The sequence below is a fragment of the Mauremys reevesii genome, linkage group 3 (genome assembly GCF_016161935.1).
Source record: "Mauremys reevesii isolate NIE-2019 linkage group 3, ASM1616193v1, whole genome shotgun sequence".
Classification (NCBI taxonomy): Eukaryota; Metazoa; Chordata; order Testudines; family Geoemydidae; genus Mauremys; species Mauremys reevesii.
In genome coordinates, this window is record NC_052625.1 from 33,568,399 (window position 1) to 33,592,786 (window position 24,388).

General features: G+C 41.5%; 1 protein-coding gene across 3 annotated transcripts in view; it reads left to right on the plus strand.

Moving 5' to 3' along the window:
• SPTBN1 (spectrin beta, non-erythrocytic 1) overlaps positions 1-24,388 on the plus strand; it is a 200,866-nt gene that overhangs the window by 50,470 nt on the left and 126,008 nt on the right. For 2 of the 3 annotated variants that reach the window (XM_039532700.1, XM_039532701.1), the window contains exon 2: positions 11,185-11,381. In XM_039532700.1, the coding sequence (XP_039388634.1) occupies positions 11,234-11,381 (148 nt within the window). In that variant the 5' untranslated portion in view covers positions 11,185-11,233. Of the gene's footprint in view, positions 1-11,184; positions 11,382-24,388 lie in introns of those variants that run through there. The other variant, XM_039532702.1, reaches the window with a different exon arrangement.

Below are 24,388 nucleotides of genomic sequence, written 5' to 3' on the forward strand. Positions count from 1 at the left end.
TAATCTGTGTTGCAGTCTAAATGTTGGGTAGAAACATGGTCCTTAGTGAGACTAGATGTCGCCTATTGATGCCCTCCATGGACTGCTGCTGAGAAAAGTTCACAAATGTGATCAGGATTTTCTGGCTCTTCCATTCTTCTCCATCTACTCACAAAATCTATATTGGGACATGAAGAGAAGGGAGTTACCTTACAAGTGGAAAACCAATGTACTCAGGCTTCGGCTTCAGACCTGGATGGCGGGGCTTGGAACCGCAGGCGTCAGCCCCATGCAGTGGAGCTTCAGCTTTCTGCCCTGGGCCACAGCAAGTCTAATGCTGGTCCTGCTTGGCGGACCCCTTGAAACCTGCTTGGGGCCCCCCAGTGGGCCCCAGCCCCCTGGTTGAGAACCAATGCTCTAGATCACCCTCTTTTCGCTTTCCAGGTGGTGGTCATATTATCACTTGATGTGAAATTTGTGTTGGTAGCATCCTTAAAGCATGTCCTAAGTATGTCCACCATCATCATCTTACCATGTTTGATGCTTTAGGTTGATTTGGTGTACTTAGAATTTCTGTTTTTGCAAGAAACGCTTCCCAGTGAACTCTGAAGACCTACAGGCATTTACTTTGGAATGAGCTCATCTTCTTATCAATTTCTGTTGTAGATTTCCATAGTTGCTCCATAAAGGAGGACAGACGTTATGCTGGTGGTAAAAATTAATATTTTTGTGTTAGTGCCAATCATGCCACTTTTCCAGATCTTTTCAAGTTTATGAAAATTATTTGCTGCTTTTGATATTCATTGTGTGACATCAAGCATGTTATCACCATCATTGCTCATCTCAGTCCATAGCTCGGTAAAATGATGCACTTCTTATAGTGTTTCTCCATCTACTCTGATTGTTGCTTTGGGGACCTTGATAGCCATATATTGTGCCTTTCCAGTTTTCACCCTCCAGCCCCATCCGGACAAGAAAACCACAGCAATAGAGCATTTTGAGGCACTCAGGGTTACAAGACAGGCAGTAGCACAACCCCTCACCAGTCTGGATTGCACCCAGAATGTGACAATGGGGTTACCAGCCCCATACACAACGTTAGGTCTGTGGCTCCATATTAATTATTTGGAGCTGTCCACATGTGGATGCTCCCCCATCCTACACTTGGTGGTTGGGCTTGATAGCTTTGGATGCCCCCAAACTGACAGTGACTACTTAAAAAAAACAAAACATAACAGATAAATATTGGAAAAGATGTTGCATATTCTGAATTTTGCTTAAAACCCATAATAAGGACTTAATATTATTCCAGCCCTACTCAAGTGAGAGTATTATGAAATGGCCTTAATTACATATTGCTTGTGCGGTCTATGTGCATTCATGCATATGTCAGCATTTGGTGCAAACTATACAGCTGAGAAATGAAGCTTTTGCTGGGATCCCTGTAGATGTTCACTTTCTGTGCAGAGATGGAACAATATGGCTCACTAGAAATGCATTAAATGGCTGACTTCCACAGCTTTCTATACCTTTCTGCAGCAAGCAGTTAGGCAAACAGTATTTTACTTACTTTATTTTTAAAAAATGTGGTTAGTCTGTTTTGGGTCTGTGTAGAACCATGCTTAGGTTGTAACTATGATAACTTTCCATTCTGAGCCAGATTTTGTCCTCAACCCTGATTAACTTCCTCCCCCCGCAAAAAAAAGAAGGAAAAAAAAAAGGCTCCTTTCCACCTGAAATTTCTCCCTACTGAATTTCCTAGCTTGAGAGGGTTTTTTAAAAAGTGAGGTTACTTGGAAAAGTTGTCTTGTAGATATGAGTTTGAAAACTGATAAGCTTCTGTTATTGGAAAAATCTTCATGCATTCTTTGGAATATAATGGGCCAGATACCCATCTCACTGGAGCTATGCCAATGCAACTTGAGAACGTGGCCCCAAATCATAGAATACCAGGGTTGGAAGGGACCTCAGGTCAAAGCAGGACCAATTCCCAACTAAATCATCCCAACCAGGGCTTTGTCAAGCCTGACCTTAAAAACCTCTAAGGAAGGAGATTCCACTACCTCCCTAGGTAACCCATTCCAGTGCTTCACCATTCTCCTAGTGAAAAAGTTGATAATCCTTGGGGAATAAGAGTAACTTGAAACTGACTGTATAGTTTAGGACATTTTACATAGGAATAATAACTCTTTAAAGTAAAGTTAAAATAAAGTAAAATGTATTTAGTCGTAATAAATTCAAGTACGGTATTAGGAAGTAAATCCAGATGTGATTATGACAGAATTATTGTCACTGTAATCATATCCTATTAAACACAATAGTGTAATTCAGTGGGTAATCAATGAGTTTCTTATAAAATTAATTCTTTCCTCAGATCATCTGAATAAAATTGTTTATTTCCTGTTATCTGATAAATAAATGCATCAGAATCCAGCATATTTATGGGAGTAAATAAAAAGGTTCTTCCCCTTGGAAATAGTCTTTGAAAGCTGTGTGAGAGAAATGTTGCCTGGTAGTTGATTCTCTTTTATAAACCACTTAATCTTTTTGCAGATAATGGCAAGAAAACAAACTCTTTTTATACAATATATTTTAAAGACTGCTTTGAAATTAAAGGGCTGGTAATTATGTGAATGCTGGAGTAGACACCATAGTGTTACATTGGATCATCAACTAAGGCTTTAGCTGATAAATATACAAAACTGTTGGTTGCAAATCAGGAGCGGGCTCCATATTTAAGGCCTCCACTGTGTATTCAGGGTACTGTTGCCAGGTCTATGACATTTACTTCGTTAATCATCACATTGATTTTAGTTATGGAGTCACCATTTTCCTTTGTATCTGTGGTACAGTCAGGTCTTGCTTTGGTGTAAGGAATACAGTATACATGTGTGTGAATGTCAGAGTATTTTTAAATGCACAGTAGAGTATACATTTTGTAAATGAAATTAGTTTATAATTTAAATAAAACTTGATTTCGTTCTCCAAACTCTCAAGTGTAAATGTTTTTTCTTGTAATTTTAATACAGTATGGGGCAAATGAAAATGTCTGTGTTTTGTTAATTCTTCTTAATTGATACATTTGATCACCAGCTAAGATACTAGCAGATACCTGCCCCGTAAGTTTTCATTACTGAAGAATGAGAAGGACTGCTCGTTTAAAACTCGGCCCCAAAATTCCTGCAGAAGGCTGAATTGAAAATCCTTTATGAATACTGCATATACAGTTATGATTCCAGTTTGGCCAGTGTGGATCAATAAGTTGCTAATGTAACTGCTAAAAGGCGTGAGATTGAATACTTGCAGTGAAATCCTTACCCCACTGAAGGCAATGGCAATACTCCACTGGTTTTAGTGGGGCTAGGATTTCATCCTTGGTTTTTCCTACTTTGTCTCTAAAGCTTTGATGTGCAAGATGGGAATATGGAGGGCCCAAGGAGGAAAAAAAGCCTTCCATTTCCTAAACCTTTGCTTGAGCCAGGTACAGTCTGCCTCTGAGTTATTTACTTTCCAATGTACACACAGCAAGGAGCATAAGTGTGAAAAGAAATTCTGAAATTCCACAGCAAAGAAACATAGATCTAGGATTTTTGTTAAGTCTTGTTTTCAAAGTACGTACTTCTGTCATGTTCTGTTAGTGTGGAAGCACTGTACCCTTAGAATTCTGTGTATTTGGCTACTCACAGCGTATGACAGCTAAACTTGATTTTCTGTTGCATTGTTAAATTGCTATTTCAGCTTGAAGCCAGGATATTTTAAGTCAAGTAAGTTGCATTTTTGAGCTAAATCTTTTCTCTGTCAAAAATACTTTTTAATATGTGCCATATATTATATAGTGTATTTCTTGCAAGTGTTTTACCAGGCAATTTACGCATGACTGGAGAATGCTTCAGTAAGCTAATGATAAACAAAACAAGTGTCTCCTGCTTTGTGCTGACTATATAGTTCAGTAGAGCAACTCTGCACTCACAAAGATCTTGCTGAAATCATCAAGCAGCGGATAACTGAACAAATACAATTATTGAGCAGAACTTCAGTGAAGGTAACATGTTGTCACTGAAAGACATATTTAAGTCTTTTCAGCATGCATCTGTGATGTGTTTGGAGAATATTATAGACAATAGATCATGCTTTAAGTAATTAATGGTGATCACACCTACTTTTATTTGGGCATAAGCTTTTGTGGGTGAAAAACCCACTTCTCTGTGCATCTGAAGAATGGTTTTTTTACCCACGAAAGCTTATGCCCAAATAAATCTGTTAGTCTTTAAGGCGTCACCGGATTCTTCATTGTTTTTGTGGCTACAGACTACCCGTCTGATACATAACGGATACTTTCGCAGCTGTAAAAGTATTGTCAAACATTTTTTCCCCATGTTATATTTATTTGTCTTACAGATACTGTGTCCAGTTTTTGAACAGGGACAGGCGTAATTTAGGAACGCGACTTAAGATTTTAGCTAAGGAGAGCTACAGGGATTCCCGTTCTAGAATAAAAAACCTGAAAACTTCACCTGATTCTCATATTGACCTTCCTCTGGCTCCCCCAGAGCCCCTAGTGCAGTATTTTTCAAACCGTGGATCGCAACCCACTACTAGGTCGCGGCATGTAAGGCGCTGGGTCACCTTGCTCTGGTCAGCACTGCCGACCGGGACGTTAAAAGTCCCATTGGTGGTGCTGTCCAGCTAAGGCATGCTAGTGCCTACCTTTTCCGACACCATCCTGTGTCCCGGAAGTGGCCAGCAGCAGGTCCGGCTTCTAGGCAGGGGGGCCACGGTGCTCCGTGCACTGCCCCCGCCCCGAGAACCGGTTCCAATGGGAACTGGGGCAGGGGGGTGCCCACGGGCGAGAGTCACGCGGAGCTGCTTGCGCGCCTCCGCCTAGGAGCCAGACCTACTGCTGGCTGCTTCCAGGGCGCAGCGCAGTCCACAGTGCACCCTGGCTGCACTGCTGACTGGGAGCCGCTGGAGGTAAGTCCACACCCCAGTCCCCTGTCCCAGCCCTGAGCCCCCCCCCCCAAGCTGGAATCCCTTCCTGCACCCCAAACCCCACATGCCTGGCCCCACCCCAGAGCCTGCACCCCCCACCCAGAGCCCTGACCCCCCTCCCACACCCGAACCCTCTGTTTCAGCCCAGAGCCCCCTCCACACCCTGAACCCCTTATTCCCGGCCCCACCCCGCAGCCCTCATCCCAGTCTTCTTCCCCAGCCCTGAGCCCCTCCCACATCCCAAACCCCTCATCCCCAGCACTGTTGGGTCGCATACATAAACAATTTTCTTCAACTGGGTCCCCAGAAAATGAATTTGAAAACCACTGCCCTAGTGGAGCAGTATTGGACCAGGGCTGCAGCTGGAAACACAGGAAGCTGCAGACAAATATACAAGTTAAAACAGGAGACTTCCCTGGCCCTTTTTAGGCAGACATGCTAACTCTCACAAATTGATTTTGAGAATTGTGATGTCTGAGTAAAATTAAGACTCCCTCATGTGCTCCTGATAGAACTCTCAAATGTCAGGATTTTTTTTTTCAGCTGCAGCACATTCTTAAAATGTGTTTCCAATCAGAAAGGAGATACCCCACCCTGAACAAAGCAATGTGATTTCTCCACTGGGCAGTTACTTCCAAAGTACTTTGAGAGACCATCATTTACATATCATATAAACAAAGCTATCAATCCAACAAGTCCAGAGAAGAGACAATGTAGCTACACCCCAGCAGGGAAGAGAAACTTCATCTGAGATATAAAGAAGAGGGGAAGGGTTGAGCCCTTCAAGGACACAAAAATGTGGATCTGCATCTGATCTGCATCTGGCAGTATCAACCTGCGATCTGACCCTTGATCCTCTAGCCGTCTTTTACCTGTATCCGCACCTGCAGGAGGAAGCCATCTCACTAGGGCTGGGGGAAGGGAGCGAGTGGGGTCTTGCAGGGAGGAGGCAGCGCGAGGGTGGATACTGGGGGTAAGGGGCAGTGCTGGGGCGGAGTCTCGAGGAGAAGGGGCGGCACATCGCGTGCTGCTCCCAGGGGCTCGTGAGCGACAGCACATGGCTGCAGCAGTGCATGCTGCATCACAGTGGGGCGGAGGGATGGGGCACTGGGGCCCTGCCTGCTCCAATCCCTGCCCAGAAACCGGTGAGCTGGGGCCAGGACTGAGTGTGGCCAGTGCTGCCAGGCCATGGTGGGGATGCTGGCGCTACCTGAGGGTCCCAAGCTGCTGGACAGGAAGCGGTGTGGTGAGTGGGTGCTGGACAGCTCTGACTCCGATGTGCCACCCAGCCCCAGCCACTGGCCCTGAGCGCGCTGCGCCCCCCAGCAGGGCCGGCTTTAGGCCTATTCCACCAATTCCCCCGAATCAGGCCCCGCGCCTAAGAGGGCCCCGCACCCAGTGAGAATCCCTTCCCTGGCTAGAGGCGCCTTTTTAATTTTTACTCACCTGGCAGCACTTCGGGTCTTCGGCGGCGGGTCCTTTGCTTGCTCTGGGTCTTTGGCGGCACTTCGGCGGTGGGTCCTTCAGTGCCACCGAAGACCTCGAGCGAGTGAAGGACCCACCGCCGAAGTGCCGCCGAAGACTCGGAGCACCGCCCAGTGAGTACAAGCCCCATGTTTTTTTTTTTTACATGTGTGTGGGGTTTTTTTTGGTTTTTTTTAAGTCATCCCTGCCGGGGCCCCGTCGAAACTATTCAAATTGGGCCCCGCACTTCCTAAAGCCGGCCCGGCCCCCCAGGCTGCCTGAGTTGGATGCCGCGGGGCAGGCGCCGCTGGTGAGTAGAGCCCTGTGTGGGTGTATCTGTGTCCAATCTGCTATCTGCAAGAATGGTCTGTGAATATCCATGGATTTTAATGGCTCTGGCCAAACCTCAAATAAGCTCTTGAATCAACTGGGAAAAAAATCCTGACACATGAGAGTTCTAAAAGTGAGGCTTAATTTTACTAAGAAATCCTGTCAGCCTCTCCGGACACGGCCGGGGCTCCAACTGTCAGCTCCAGGCGGCTACTCCCCTGCCAGCCTGGGATGTGGGAGCAGAGGTGAGGCTGGGGACTGCAGGGCGGGGGGTTAGAAGGATGAGGGCTGATGGGGTAGGGGGCTGTATTGATGGTGGGTTCTGAGCAGATGGGGTGAGTGCTGGGAGAGTGAACTGAGGGCAGTGGGGGTTGATGGGGTAAGGCGGCTGAACTGATGGGGTGGTGATGATGGGGACTGAACTGGGGGAGGGGGGACTGAATTGAGGGGGGGTTGGGCGGGGCAAGGCTGTTTGGTTTTCAGCAATCAGAAAGTTGGCAACCCTATATCCAGTAGTTGTGTGATACTAATTGTCACATGCACAGACCCTGGGGATGGACAGGGGGAGCTCAGAAATCAAGAAATAGATCTAAAAAACATGATGTACTCTTTTTTTTTTTTAAATGTCATGATTTTGGGGCCAATTTCATGATTTTTTGGAGTCTGACTCATAATTTTTGATCTCTTGAAGTTGGCAATACTGTTTAGGTAAGTTCTGTATTTTTTTCTGAAGTTTTTTTTGTGGATTTGTTTAGAGTGGATATCTTGAAAAATAAACTGAAATTTTCTAGAAAACTGTGGAAACCTCTAGCTGCGGCTTTGATCTCGACAATGTCTGTTCCCTGAGTCTCTGGCTGCAGCTCTGAAACTTCCTGTCTTGATACATATGATTAGGCTGACAGTACGGCCTCCTTCTGCTTCATTATTTCATATTTAAAAATTTTAGTGCAATTTTAAAAGAAATAATTACTAACAATTTAGTCATGGTTTATGTCAGAGCAAGTGAGGGAAACGATTTCATATTGCACTGAAAATTTCCTTTAAAATTGTCTTCACCATAGTACCAGAGTGCTCTCTGGCAAAGCACTTATTTTTTCTCTGCAGTCTCTCTCCTCTACCTGCTGGTCTGCCTGTCCCCATGATACTCAGTCTGCATTCCAGACATAAGCACTTCTTATAGAAATACCTATTTTCTACAACAATCTTCTTGGAACAACAGGAAAATGCAGGTTGTCCAGTCAAGCAGGTTTGAAATGGACCAAGTGCATCTTTACCAGGAATGCATCTTTACCAGAGATGGATTGGGCCCATGGAATTAGAAAGGAGAAGAAGGGAATAGGAGGGTCACAGCTGTTTGGTATACATATCTGTAGATATAGATGATATAGAAATAGATGAACTCAGTGGCCTGTGGGAACCAATGGGAAATTAACAGAGTTCAGTCCTTAAGGTTCATTAATTTTATTTTTCCATTCTGAATGGCTGTTTTTCAAAAAGTACATTTGAAACTTCAGGGGAAAGAGTCATGATTCTTAGTGGATCAGAAGGAATGTTGTAAGTTACACTACACATTTCATATCAAAGACAGCTGTGAGTTTGCAGTTAAGACTGGTCTAATTTGATGCTGTGTAAAAGATATGGGGCCTGATTCTGGTCACAGTTATGCTTGTTTTACACCAGTGTAACTCCATTGACTTCAGTAGAGTTTTTCCTGATTTATGCCAGTGTACAAGCCTGATCAAAAGCATATGGAAGTCAATGGGAGTCTTTCTGTAAACTTCAGGCCTGATCCAGAGCCTATCTAAGTGAGATCAGAATCAGTCCCCTAGTGCTACTGCAGAAATGTTCCTACCATGGAGTGTGAGGACTAATCAGGCTTTTTTCATCCTTTTCTTTGTCTGTTTATTGACATGCTTTAAATTACTCAGGCTGAAAAATATCTATTTTCAGAGTTTTCTGCTGGAAAATGTTGGTCCCAAAAGGTAAAATGCCATAAATGAGGTAGTATGATTTTTAAAAGGCCTTCCCAGAACAGCTTGTTTCATATTCTTTCATCTGTTGGCAGCTTAAAATAACAGAACTGATTCCTTCCCACCTTTTGTAAAGGTCACATAGCTCACAAACATGCTCCAATAACAGTATCTTATATAACCACTAGCTATCTCTGTGTAAAATAAGGAGATTGTGCTGGAAATCTCCTGGGATTGGTGTGGGGAAATTAACCACACTTTTTATTCTAGGATGTTTGGCTGGAAAGCAAGCACATCTCATTCAGAGAACAGTAAAGTTCAGTTTGTGTTCCATTGACATGGGGTTTTTTTGTCAGCTGCAAAATGTAAAATGCTGATGGAATGAACCTGGACTCAGTAAAACCATTCATATATCCTTTAAAAAAAATCTATCTATCTATCTATTTTGTAACCTGAACTCAAGGTAGAGTAGTAACAGTGCTTTGCTGTGATTGTTATGCTATCGTATTCCATTTTCATGTGTCAGTAGGTGGCACCAGATAGCTAGGCCAAATCCAGAGACCTTGTCTTGAGTTGCTTTTGCTTCTCCATTAGATTGTTCAAGGAGTTTTTGTTTGCTCTACTGGCCATTGGCTGTAGGTGTTAAGTACTTTATTAATGACCACTATGCTGTTTGGGACCCTTTATTGTGTGATAATGATTTAGCAATAATGAGAGTCAAACTCTACTTTGTCATATTTCTCTGTAGAGCTAAATCATCATATAAACATCCAGATGCCTAATGTTGCTTTTGTTATGGCATGATAAGCTTTAAAAGATGTAAGATATGTAACTATGTCATAGTCAGGTCTTGTGTGTTAAAATATTGGGCCTGATCCTGCAATCTTTACTAGAGTTAATACGCAATGCCTGAGACAGGACTGCAGGCCTCAGTCCAAAATCAGTTTGCTGTGTAATTCTGTATTGTTGTAAAGACCTGTCATGTATTATAGAATTTGTGGAGGAGAGGGGAATCATATATATCAATTAAATCAGATTATTTAAATTTGTTGACAGTGTCTGTTCGTGTGTAGTACATATTGTTTGTATTGAATTTCCTCATGCCCTGACCCTCTTTTTCATATTTTTATGAGTATAGTTTTTATCAGTGTTGTTTCTTTATGAAGGGAAATGGTGCACTTGATTTTATATTTATTTTTCATCCTTTACATAATTATTTAAAGGCTTACAGCAAATATTTTGGGCCCAGCTCATTAGAAATATTCAGCCCACATATGCACAGTTTGTTTGTAACTGATGTACTTTTCCCTAGCAAAGTACGGTACTTTTCTTTTCTAATCAAGAGCAGATGTTACACCCGCATCTCCCCAGAGGTGCAAGGCAGCACATCCACAGAGAGGCATAAATGAGAAGTAAGAACCTGTTTATATCCCTGCACAGTCTCCCTGGGCCTTAGGTTTGGGTGTGCAGGGGTAAACGGTTACTGCAAACTCAGGACTCCAGCCCAAGTAGGTGGGCAGGGGAGCGAGCAGAGCCTGGGCTCGATCACCCAACACTGGCCACTGACACAAGGTGGGTAATAAATAAGCTGTTGCTATAGCACCAGTAGAAAATTATGATCTCCACACCCCCTCGTGCCTCTGGAGGACTGATTGCTTCCTTACACTGTTCCTGTGATCTGTGAGCTTGTGTTAGAAGTATACTGCAGACCTTAGTCATGCTTGTAAAATGCTTTAAGATCCTTGGATGGAAGACAGTAGAGATGTGCTAGATACCATCCTGCTGATTGCAGGATAACAGCCTAATGTATTATTTATAGTACGTAATGACTGGTATGCTACCATTTTGTTGCTGAAATAAGTACAAGGAAATGGTGGTTAGTGCTGTATGTCACTGGACAAGATTCCACGTAAATTCCCTGTGATAGTCATTTGATCATACTTTACATATGCAGAAAGAAATGTTTCTTCATCTTCATATTAAATGTTCCTGCTTGTCAAAATACTCATCTAATGAGTTTACATGAGTGTGTTTTTAATTTTTGACATGAGTCTGCACCTTTTTTGGAAATGTGTCTAGGTCTTTTTTTGCACATAAATCGTCTAGAGTTCATGTTTTACAGTCATGTTTCACAGGTGTAAAATGCAAACAAATTCCCTTTGGAAATAAAAACTATGGAAATATCTTATTGTGCCATTTAGCATGTTCCATTTCCTTTGTTGTGAGTCATGATGACCTTATATATTTTTTACTGAAAGTAAATGTTATTCAGTGGATTTTAGCAGGAGTGGTAGGCCGTTAAGACTTCTGAATTATATTGGAGCCGTTTCTTCAGTTTACCAAGTGGAAGCCAGTGACTTTGAAGCCGAAAGTCCTGAGTTTGAATCTTATTGCATCTTTTCAATGTATGTGTATAGTTCTAAGCGTCCCCCTTATTTTTTCCTTTCTACAGAGCTGTTTAAGGAGAAGCTGATGCCAAGGATAGGTTAAGAAGGTTCAAGATGACAACAACAGTAGCGACAGACTATGACAATATTGAAATCCAACAGCAATACAGTGATGTGAATAACCGCTGGGATGTCGATGACTGGGACAATGAAAATAGTTCTGCACGACTGTTTGAGCGATCCCGTATTAAGGCTCTAGCTGGTAAGCATTCAAGTAATGAGAACTCAGTGCAAGTAGGTAACAAAAAAAGATTTCCATTCAGTAGAAATCTGATGTGATATAAATGAATTATTGCTTGATGTGACACCCCAAGGTTTTTAAAATATTCCTCCTTGAATTTTGCATGTATTTGCCCCTGTTTAAAACATTATATTGTCTGCCTGAAAGCACCAAAGCCCAAGACTCAAAACTCTAATATAATTGAGTAAAAGACCGTATTTATTTAATATGTAGTGTTTTGGGAGGAGAATACTACCATTGTAGGGCCTTTGTGACATGCCCTCAGCAGTGGATCCCACTTGGAACTACAGTCCTTCCTTGCCATGTATGAACTTAATTTGTAATGAAAGAGGTGCATGGGCTCAAGCCATTTTTTTACATTCATAACTGATGCAGCAAGCCCAGATGTGCCGGGGCTATGAACTGCCAAGCCTGGAGGTGCTGGGGCTCAGTCCTGGCAAGCTCTGGGACAAATTAAGCACTGACCAGACCCATTTCAGAACAGTTTCCTCTCCAAATCAGCCCATAAAAGCTGCCATGGAAACAATACCCCTCTTCAACCTCCTGCTAGCCTGAGGAGTAGGAGATTGAGATTCAGACTGAATAACTGACATACTGAGGGCCAGATTCTCTACTCATTTTACACCCATTTAACCTGCTTGATTTGAGTGGTGTTGCATGGAAGTAGTTGTAGACAGGTTTTGGCCCTCTATGTACCAGCTTAGACTTTAAAGTGCTAGATGATAAATCATAGAAGATTAGGGTGGGAAGAGACCTCAGGAGGTCGTCTAGTCTAACCCCCTGCTCAAAGCAGGACTGACACCAACTAAATCATCCCAGCCAGGGCTTTGTCATGCCAGGCCTTAAAAACCTCTAAGGATGGAGATTCCACCACCTCCCTAGGTAACCCATTCCAGTGCTTCACCACCCTCCTAATGAAATAGTTTTTCCTAATATCCAGCCTAGACATCCCCCACAGCAACTTGAGACCATTGCTCCTTGTTCTGTCACCTGCAACCAGTGAGAACAGCTGAGTTCCATCCTCTTTAGAACTCCCTTTCAGGTAGCTGAGGGCTGCTATCAAATCCCCCCTCACTCTTCTCTTCTGCAGACTAAATGACTCCAGTTCCCTCAATCTCTCCTCATAAGTCATGTGCCCCAGCCACCTAATCATTTTTGTTGCCCTCCGCTGGACTCTCTCCAATTTGTGCACATCCTTTCTGTAGTGGGAGGCCAAAAACTGGACACAATGCTCCAGATGTGGCCTCACCAGTGCCGAATAGAGAGAAATAATCATTTCCCTTGATCTGCTGGCAGTGCTGCTACTAATGCAGCCCAATATGCTGTTAGCTTTCTTGGCAACAAGGGCACACTGACTCATATCCAGCTTCTCATCCACTGTAATCCCCAGGTCCTTCTCTGCAGAACTGCCGCTTAGCCAGTTGGTCCCCAGCCTGTAGTAGTGCATGATGGGATTCTTCCATCCTAAGTGCAGGACTTGCACTTGTCCTTGTTGAACCTCATCAGATTTCTTTTGGCCCAATCCTCCAGTTTGCCAAGGTCACTCTGGACCTATCCCTACCCTCCAGTGTATCTATCTCTTCCACCAGCTTAGTGTTATCCGTGAACTTGCTGAGGGTGCAAACCATCCCATCATCCAGATAATTAATGAAGATGTTGTACAAAACGGCCCCAGGTCCGACCCCTGGGGCACTCTGCTTGATACCAACTGCCATCTAGACATCGAGCCATTGATCTCTACCTGTTGAGCCTGAAGATCTAGCCAGCTTTCTATCCACCTTGATACCAAACTTGGCTTTATATTATGTACTTTTGGTCACTGATGATAAAAGAAAATATAGTCATATTTTTATAGTTTCCCCATTTCCTCAATATTGACGGCCTAATAGGGATAAATTTAGTACTGTACTAAATTTGAAGAGCTCATATACTATACTGTCCTTGGAACAAGCTAGAGAAGTTGGTCTGCTCTAAATCTGAATCTGTATGGCAGGCAGTGAGTAGCTTCTATTTTGGTCCATTCTGGCCTATTTGCTACCTTATCATAGTCATACAAAGAGTGTAAAGGAAAAGGCTTCTTAATGCACCTTAACAATACCAACTGCCTCATTCATTGCCCACTGTTGTCAATGGGTGTGCCCGAATACCTTGCTATGATTGAACTTTCCTTTCCCAGAGTCTGAAAGTGAAAATTCTCAGGCAGCCTGAGTCAGTTCCCCTAAATGATTTGAATTCTTTGAAAAGGAGGGACTTAACCTGTGTGATTATTTGGCTAGATTATGCTGTCTGCCGAACGTTATATGTACACTTTAAAATGTAACATTTCTAATCATTGTCTTGGAAATACATGTAGATGCTTGATATTTTTAAACAATTTTTCACACATAGCATTGTTGAAACAGAATGTTTTTACCCATTCTTCACAGAATACTTCAATGAGTGAATAAACTTGTCCTGCAACTCAAAATAAGTTCCTATCTCCAGTGTACAGAAGACACACACATTATATTTTTGAGAAATATGGACTTACTGCTTAAAAAACAAGACAACAGAAGGTTAACTTCTTTTGTCAGTTACACCAGTATTAAACAAGAGTAATTCCAGTGAAATCAGTGGAGTTATTCCAGATTTATATTGGAGTAATTGCTAACAGTTTTTATTCAGTTTGTTTATCCAAATGCACACAATCAGCGTCCAGAGTGCAGTAGTACCTGTTTCATTCTTATATTAACTTTCTTATTGCCTTTCTGAATAAACTGTTATGAAATGTCACTCTTAGCCATTGTGATTTACATTTTTTACAAGGTAGGTGGTCTCTGGTGGATCATGCACATGCCCTTCTCATCTAGAATATAACTTCTGACTAAATTTAAAGCAATGTTTTGACTAGTCTGCTACAGAATGTAAGTCTAGTAATCAAAACTACTTCAGTTACATACGTTAGATGGGAATATTCACCGTTTTTAAATTTTTGACTGCATATTCAAATTATTTTGATTCATGGTCCTATAATGTACAACACAGCCAGCAACGTTAATTTCTAGACCCTAAAGGAATCTGAAGGACATTATAACTTTCACAGTTTCACAATCTCTTCTCTTAGCAAGGTTTAAAACACTCAAGCTGTCCTTAAATGGAGAAATGCTATATTTTGGGGCTTTCACTATCAATAGTAAGTTCTGACAAAGATATAAAATTATCTAAATTAATAAAGTTTCTAAAATCCATGCAGTTTCCTTTCTAACTACATTCTGATCATCATGCAAATTGTATTTGACTTTATTTTATGTTTTGTTTAAAGGTATGTGATTATTGCATATTAAAGGTTGCACATTAACCAAGTATGTTTGAGTAGCAAAGATATTATGTCATGCTCTCTTAGCTCTGAGGCACTATACTGCAAAGTAATTTTATGCTTTCTGTAAATGATTTCCTGAATCCCATGGTAGCATGCCCACATTCCTGACCTCTGAACAAAATGCCTCAGCAGTGTGGGACATATTGTGAGCAGGGAAAATGGCTCAAAATGTGCTGAGGTTCCTGGTCATTGGAAGTTTGATTAGAAGAATAATTACAAATACAACAATTGTTAATGTCTTAAAATATTTTATTTATAAAATTTACTTTGGCAAGGTATAGGTACTCTCTGCTTACATTCATTAGGACCAAACTCCAGGATGAATCCTGAAAGGTGCTGAGCGCTCTCACTCCACCTATTGAAGTCAATGGGAGTTGAGGGCTCACATCACCTTGATGTTTCTAAGTATCATGCAGTAACAGGCTTAGAGCTGGGTAACAGGAATATGAAATAGTTCATGCAGCTAAATAAAGGCCAGATCTTGCAGCTCATACTCATGTGATTAACCTGTTGACTTCAGAGGAACTACTCATGAAAGGGATGAAGGACTGGGTCTTAATTCTAAACTTTGTTACTGTCAGAAGACCTGTTTTTTTTTTTTTTTGGCACTCACAGATTACATCAGTGAATTTGAATTTGAAGTTATAAGGTAAATGTCTGCCCTGAAATGGTGAGATTTTTTTTTAACTAATTTTTTTCAAAAATTAGGGCCTGATTCTGATCAGCAGTGACTCCAGTGTGAGATCAGAATCAGGCCCTGTGACCTTCAAAGTTTGACATTACATGAGAAGCAAATTGCATTTTACTACTACCAAGATACAATACACTCTGCATTTTATTTTTATCCAGTAGATTTGATGGTATTTTTCTTACAAATTTTACTAGCAGGAATTAGGCACCTGATATAGCTCCTATTGAAATCAGTTGCTTCATTGACTTCCATGGCAGCTAAATCACACCCTATCTGAGTAATAAATAATAAACATGAAACAATCACTTAAAGGATATATAAGTAGGTGCTTAAATAATGCAGATAATCTAAAAGAAACACCAGTTTCAAAGCAGAGCATATTTGATATGCAGCTATATTTAAACATACTCATTTCTCTAGTAAGGGAATTGATTGGGTTTTTATGTGCATTACTCACCATTAATTATAATTTTTATACACTTTTACCTCTTTGACTTTGCATTTTATTGTTGGCATTGTGATCACCTTGTGGCAAGATGCTATGGCTACACTAGAGAGTTTACAGCAGCGCAGCTGCACTGATGCTCTCTGTGTAGCCGCTTTAAGCCGATGGGGGGGGGAGAGCTCTTCTGTTGACTTAATCTACCCCTAATGAGTGGCGGCAGCTCTCCCACCAACATAGCACTGTCCACACCAGCGCTTAAGTCAGCATAAGTTCTGTTCCTTAGGTGGGTGGCTAATTCACACCCCTGAGCAACATAATTTATGTCGATTTAAGCTGTAGTGTAGCCATAGCCAGGGACTTGGCTTGTTCCTTCCACTGGTGCAGCACTGCTTGAAATACTGGCATCACAGAGCTTTGTTTCAGATCAAAGGTACTAGTTATAGTCTGAACCAATACTGCAGGCACTCTGCCTGATGGATGACCTTTCTTCCAATCTCACCAGGCAGACAGGCAGTTTCAGATTTTTAACGGGGTCAGGGTAGTTAACCATTGGAGCAGACAAATAAGGAATGTGGTGGATTCTTGAGGTCTTTAAACCAAGACTAGTTCTTTTTCTGAAAGATATGCACTAGTTCAGTCATAAGTTATTGGGCTAGATGCAGGAATCACTGGGTAAAATCCTATTGCTGTGTTGTGCAGCTGATCAGACTAGATCATCATTGTGGTTTCTTCTGGCCTTGCAATCCATGAATCTATAAAACTATTAGTATTGACACTACCATCCCAGAAATATTTAACTCCTTTTAATCTCTAGTCTTTGTTGGCAGATGTGTTTTTGTATCATTGGCAGTGTACATATTTACTTATTTGGCTGAGCCAGTCATCTCTGTCATGCAGGATGTGATAGAGAAAAGGGAAGGACCTCAGCTGCTACCATAACAGCTCATCTTTATGACCAAGCATATAGTAATGGGAACCATTATTGTTGTTGACAACAAGACCCTGCACTCTTGAAAGAAAATACTTATACATAATTTTGCTTCTTTTGATGCAGCAGAATTCACTGTTACCAACAGACAACACTTCGGTCAAAAATTAATCCTCCATCAGTCTAGGACTGTATATCCTCACTGTTCTCTTACTAATCTGGGTAGTATATGGGATGGTTTTGTTGACCTGTTCCTCTTCCATTGAGCCTAAACTTTGAACTGCTAATTATCCACCCAATCTTAGCTATCTCCAGTGATGGGTATATGGAGGGGATGGTGGGGAAAATTCTAGGCCTTTGTTATGATAAAAGTTAAGGATAGATAACATATATTCAAATCATCCATTCTCTCCCCACATCAGTTCAGAACCTTTAAATGATATTCTACAAGGTTCAGAGGTGTTCCTAGAACACAAGAGCAGGGGTATTCTAGGACCCAAACCAGTGCCCATTGAAGTCAGTGCAAGTGTTTCCACTGATTTCACTGGGCTTTGGTACACAACTTCACCAGAGAAAGAGAGTTCTTCTCTTCCTTTTTGTGTTTTTTAATCAAATAATCTTTTCTATCTCCGAAAATATTTCACCCACCTGCTAGCTCCTCACCCTCTGCTAGCAAATTGAATTTAGATGGACACTGGCTCTTTCTGGATGTTCCGGATCAGAGCAGGTCACCAGATTATAGAGCAGGCTCCTTTTCCAATATGCCCATCTCCTGATGGCCACATTTTTCTTTCCTGAAGTGATACATGAATGACAGGAGCCCTAGATAACTATAGCTAAAGATCACCCAGGAACAAGACATCTCCCTTTCTCTGAAAGTGACAGGATAATCAGAAGACATATTTGACTAAGATTTGTACCTTGACACCTTCATACACAAGGCATGCCCCAGTAGGCTGTCATTGCCAGTCAAATGTTTATTAACTTTAGTTCTTCTGATCCTTATGATAAGATGCTGGCACCCCATTCCCTCTTTGGATGGTGGTATAGCGCTAGATTCCAACAAAATGAATGTAGGGCCTTGTAACCAATGATATTTCCCATTATTAAATCTTAGGAAAGAAATTGTTTTTCAAACATGCTCATAGCGCTATGATTTAAGGACAGTAGGCTTTTTAGAAATGTATTAGATTAAATTTTGGAAGAGATTTCTCACTTCAAAATTTCAGGTCAAATTAAACATCAGATTAGTGAGAATCTATAGTCTCTGAACCTACCCTACATATAGAAGTGTCAGTCAGGTAAAAACTTAAAAATCACAAGCACCATATATCAGCCTTAGGTTATATATTGTGTTACGACCCATAACACAAGTATCCATGAAAAGGGTAGTTTTATTCAGTGTTCCATAAATGGACAATGTCTTTAATTTCCCTTCTAGAGGAATGGAGTGCTTTGCTCAGTTTTGCTGTTAAGAATGGCTTTTCTTCTAAAATGATTAAACAGCTCTGGTTGCTACAACCATTTGAATACGGATACAGTGAGATTCATCATTAAGTCTGTGGAATTTTCTCTTGTCAATATACTGCTCTTTATAAAATGCATATCTCCATGTCCCTGTTATCCTACCCTATCACAAAACAGTCTGCTATGTATCACAAATCCAGGATTAGTCTTACAGAACAGATTGTGATTCTTTATGCACCCTCATAAGTAATGGTAGTAACGAGTGGCACTGCTGCAGGCATTAGAGACTGCACAACCCATGCTTCTGTAGTCAGTGTGAATAATCCTACTGGTTCAAAGGCCATCTGCCACATAGCACGTTCTTGGGAAGCAGTATTAGGAAAAGTATGCCATCTCCAAAATATTCCATGTTAATATTAGATGATAATAAAGAATTAGCTCAAATTTTTCTAATATGCTTTCCTAAAGCTATTCACCCAACTCCACATTTTAAATATTAATCTTTGTCCCTCAGGTTTACCTGAGAAAGTAGGAGTTAGGATACTCTGTCCTCAGCCCACAAAGCATTCATGTCTAGGGAGTGTTAACAGCCTCATCTGACCTTAAATGTCACGGTTGTGCATGGGGACAGGAATGGTCTTTTAGACAGACAAAACCCAAGCCATGCATGGCTCATCGTTCATTGTCAACAACTTGAGTTGCTTCCATAAGCAAACTGTAGGAAATGAAGTTGTCAAAGAGTTTATCCTGTTTATGTGTTTTTCTTTGTTAATAAGGGTAATATAAGGTTTTTTTAGGCTGAGGACAGAAAAATTCATACTAGAGATGTGCTGGGCAGCTACAAAGTGAGTCTGTCCTATGTGGGTAGATACACTGTAGCTCTTGGCCACAATACTTCAGCCTGAATTTGGACTACCCACATTTGTTCTCTAGGCCCCCAGAGAACCGCATACATTGAGTGCATTGTGGTAGACATTTTTATTTTTTACCCAAGAGTATTTAGTCATTTGGATAAAACACAAACAGCTCCAGATCAAAAAAGGGAAAGATGTATCAAGTTACTGCTTACATTACTTTTTAGGTACACACTTGTTTGCCCTTGCTATCTGTCTAACGTATCCCTAGTGCCAAAGTTTCTGCCCCTTCAGCTTATGAAGTATCCAGTAAAAATATACAGTCAAAATAAAGAATTGAGTCTAAAATCAGTAACAAAGGAATATAAAGCAATGATGTAAATTTTGCACCCTTATCAAAGCTAAAAAGGCTCATCCATACATTTAAAAGATACTACTGAGATTAATCTTTTCCAAAATCTCTTTCAGGAACCTTTGTCAGATAAGGTGTCTGGGATCTTAATAAAAATAAGTACATTGATTTAAAAAATAAGCATTTAAGTGGAGTGTAGTCTGGATGGATACTTCTAAATAATATAGACGTGTTCAAGGCCTCACAGACAAATGGAGATCAGGTATAAAGGACACCTGAAGGATTCACTTGATACAAAAGAGAAACATAAAACCCACAGTGCTGAGTTAGCAGATGCACCTCTTTCACTGTGTATTTAGTCAGCTGGAATTCTAAGGGCTGCTCAAGTACTGAAGATAACTTAAATAAAAAGTATATTTGTATGGGAATATGCAAATGTTACCTATTTTAAATGCTTAAACCAACCTACATTTTTTAAGGACTAGATCTTGCTATCATCACTCACATATAGTTCCATTATTTCAGTAGTACCTAAAATTACTGCAGTGTTATAACCCAGTTAAAACAAAGGGACTAATCACGTGAGAGAGGATGACTTGCGGCAATAAGGGTTGCAAAATTGGAATCTAGAGGACACTCCTCTTGGTCCTTCAGAACAGCCTGATCACTCTTAAAGTGACAAATGTAAGTCTTCCGATTTATTTACTGTAGCAATGCATAACCCAGCCAGGAAAATGGAAAAGAAAGGAAATGCATATGATCAATTTCTGATTGCTGAGATCCCCACAAGCCTCCATAAAGTCCTATTCTGTTTCTTTTTCCTCCATTTTTTTCCTGACCCCTTTTCTTTCCTAGATGACAGCACTATAACAGCGCTAAATCTAGCCTAAATTTTCAAAAGTGTGCATTAATTTTTGATGCCTGAGGTTTGATTTTTTCAGAGGTATTGATCACTCATTGTACCCATTGATTCATTTAGTGGTGTAGGTTTTCAGCCCCTCTGAAAGTTAGAGGTATAGGTGTCTCAAACAGGACACTTAAAGTGAATGGATCCTTTGAAAATGTAGGCCCCTAAGACTAAGAGAAGATACATTTTATTGCCACACACAAGCATTTCCATCCATCCACAACCATCTCGTGGGTAGCACCCTTACAGCAGAGCAGTTAATTTCCCTCCTCTTGGAGACCAAGCATATCACTGCCATTTGCTGGGTTACACCTGATTTGAAGAGAAGGGATCACAGTGATCTCTCATCAGGTGTCTGTTAGCACCATGCTGTATCAGCAGTCTAGCAATTTACAGTTCTTTGCTAATCTGATATTTTGCCCAGTAGTCCTATATTCTGGCAACAAAGTGCAATTAAAACTAATTTAGGAATTTCTAAATGTTATTACACCAGGTTGAGGAAATGATTATTTTATGTGCACTTCAAGGGAAGGGGAGAGAGAGAGGGGAGAAAATTGTAGTAGTTGCTCGATTTAGGTTAACAGCTTCATGGCCAGTTACTAAGGCCAAGTCTACACTAAAAAGTTTTTCTGGTCTAGTAGTGTCAGTTACGGGTATGATTTCGCCCCCCACCCCACATTTCTGTATTGGCAAAAGCTCTAGTGTAGATTCAGCTATACCAGCATATACTTATAGCTTATTTTGCTTAGGGAACCAGAGCAAAAGCCCTTTTTTTGCCATTTATAAACTCTGTCTACACTAGGAGGGTTTGTTGATATAGCTGTCTCAGTACAGATATACTGGGAGATCTTTTCTAGTGTAAACCTGGCATGACACAGTTAGGGCTCTGCTTCTGGAATGGCTTTTTAAGCTATAGTCTTGGAACTAGTGCCTACTGGAACCAGCATAGAACCAAGTGAGCTGGAGGGAAAATGAGTGATACGTTCTAGTCCCAAAAATCATGGATATAATTTTAGCATCTAATGTGGCATTGAGGGAGGGAGTGTGGCAGAAGAGCTACTGTTACATTTTTGTACATTACCTGCCATATTCATATAGACCAGTGGTGAGCACTATGGTGTCATGATAATGTTGTGGCAAAGTTCCTCCTCTCCTCTAGTAGGTCCTGCGCTTATTGGCGGATTTCTTCCCCTCAGTGGTTTTCCCCTTGGATGAAACCCATAGCCTGGATCAACTACTCCTATGTCTGATTAGGAGTAGCGGGGCTAGGGGGGAACCCAGGCCCGCTCTCTACTCCGGGTTCCAGCCCAGGGCCCTGTGAATTGCAGCAGTCTCTATAGTGCTACTTGTAACCACTGCTTGACTGCTACAGCTCCCTGGGCTACTTCCCCATAGCCTCCTTCAAACACCTTCTTTATCCTCACCACAGGATCCTCCTGGTGTCTGATGCTGCTTGATTGTATGGTGTTTTCCTCAATCCTCCAGTAGTACCCCCTCTCAGTTCTTAGTTCCTTATGTCTCTTGCTCCCAGCTCCTCATGCACACTTCTTTCCTCTGGCTCCTCCTCCCTAGACTGGAGTGAGCTCCCCTTTTTATACCAGGTGCCTTGATTAGCCTGTCCTGATTGGCTGCAGGTGCTCCAATCAATGTAGCTCTCTCCTGTGCCTTCTAGAAAGTTCTTAATTGGCCGCAGGTGCCTTGATTATCCTGGAGCAACTGCCATTTTGGTTCCCATGGTACTAGGGATTTGCTTAGCCTGGAGCTAACATACCTGCTCCTCAATACTTTCCTGTAGCCATCCGGCCTTGCTCCATCACAATATTTAAAGCTTAACCCCATCTGTCACTAGTAAATGATTTATTTGATTTTAAGGTGGTTGAGAGAATTAAAAAAAAATTAAAAAACAGATTAGCAAGCAAGTAGCAAAATTGTTTAATTTTGGCTTATTTCATTCCTTCCTCTTCCCCCCACATTTAAAAAAGTCTTGACAGGCTGGTGCAGAGGAAAATTATGTACATGGTGTGATGGGATCCCCGGGATACAATCTGAAACTGGTGTACCACAGTGCCCACTTAACTCTCCAGCCTGGGCTGTCTCTCACAGTGCTCTGCTAGTGACAAGCAGCGAACCCCTCCAGGGGATGTTATCACTCAGCACAACAGCAAGTGGAGCCCCATGCCCAGCTACGTTGTATGAATGCTCCCTGAGCCACTCACAGATCACACAGAGAAAGGCACCAGCCAGTTCCCCCCGGCTCCCCAGCCTTGCACCCCAGAACTATTCCGTCTTGCCCTGGTCAGAAGCCTGACCAATGTACATTTATTACCCAGTGTGCCCCTCTCTCAATGTGGAGAGGACAAACACAAGCCTTTGTAAACTGAGCTGAGATTTCCCAAACACATCAACCAAACACACTGTGTTAGGTAAAATATAAAACGGGTTTATCACTTACAGAAGGATAGATTTTAAGTGATTATAAATGGTAGGCACAGAAAGTCAGAGATAGTTACCAAAGAAAATAAAAGATAAGCATACAGTCTACATCAGGGGTCGGCAATCTTTCAGAAGTGGCGTGCCGAGTCTTCATTTATTCACTGTAATTTAAGGTTTTGCGTGCCAGTCATACATTTTAACATTTTTAGAAGGTCTCTTTCTATAAGTCTATAATATATAACTAAACTATTGTTGTATGTAAAGTAAATAAGGTTTTTCAAATGTTTAAGAAGCTTCATTTAAAATTAAATTAAATGCAGAGTCCCCAGGACTGGTGGCCAGGACCCAGGAAGTGTGAGTGCCACTGAAAATCAGCTCGAGTGCCACCTTCGGCACGCGTGCCCTAGGTTGTCTACTGCTGGTCTACATCTTAAACCTTATTACACTAGGCAGTATTTGGATCAAGCAGTTTTCTCACCCCACTGGATGTTATAGTTCTTAATACACAGGCTTCCACTTTTAATCCTGGGAACAATGGCCTTAGCTGGCCTTCCCAGCATTCTTGTTGCTTCCAACATAGGTGGGGGAGGAGAGAGGCCAAGGCACAGTGCCACTGTCCCTTATTTTATACCCTCAGTCCATGTGCCTGGAAAACACTAGCCCAGACATGTCCTGCTGGGCTTTGCTGAGTCATGGAGTTGAGCAATCTCCCATTGTGTGATGCTTGTGCAACTTTCCTACAGTATTGTAAATCCCTTGTTTATAACTCCCCTGCTGATTAATGGTAATTTATCATTAATGGTCATTTATCACCCTCCTGGGTGGGAATCACTACCTTTGCTGTGGAAAGTCACTGTGGAACTTGCAGTAGAGACTCTCAAACTTACAACATATTTCGTAACAACCATACAGCAAAATCTCATAATTTCATATGCACTAATGATATACATATTTGGACAGAACAATAGGTTTCAGCAAATCATGACCTTTCATATGATATCTTACATGGCATGCTTTGTATGAAATATCTCATAATTATATGACACAAGTGAATATTGGGGTTCCAGGGTGCTGCTTTGAGGTACAGAGTGCCACCCGTGGATCTGTCTATCTAGCTATCGTACATACAGTGGTAGATATACTAGTAAATGGTACAAATAAGACTATTTTTGGAACAATATCATTATACATAGTTTGGGGCATAGGCAATTGGTACAGCATTGTTACAACTCAGAAGAAAAGCATGGTTTTGGTATGGCATAAACACAGTTGTTCATTATGGCCCTGTTATCGCTCAGTAGGTGCAGGAGTAGATATTGTAGGAATACATATTTTAAATATGGCTAGAATGCAAACAGCCCAGATACATAAATCAATTGCTTTCCTGCTGTGATTAAATATCAGATTCATGTTCCTATATAATTCCTTGATTATAAAACCAGTTCAAACCAGACTGCAAAAAGGACAAATGCTGTCTGTCTGTCTCTCCATCCATCCATCCAGTTTGTTTAAATGATACACCATGGTTTGTTT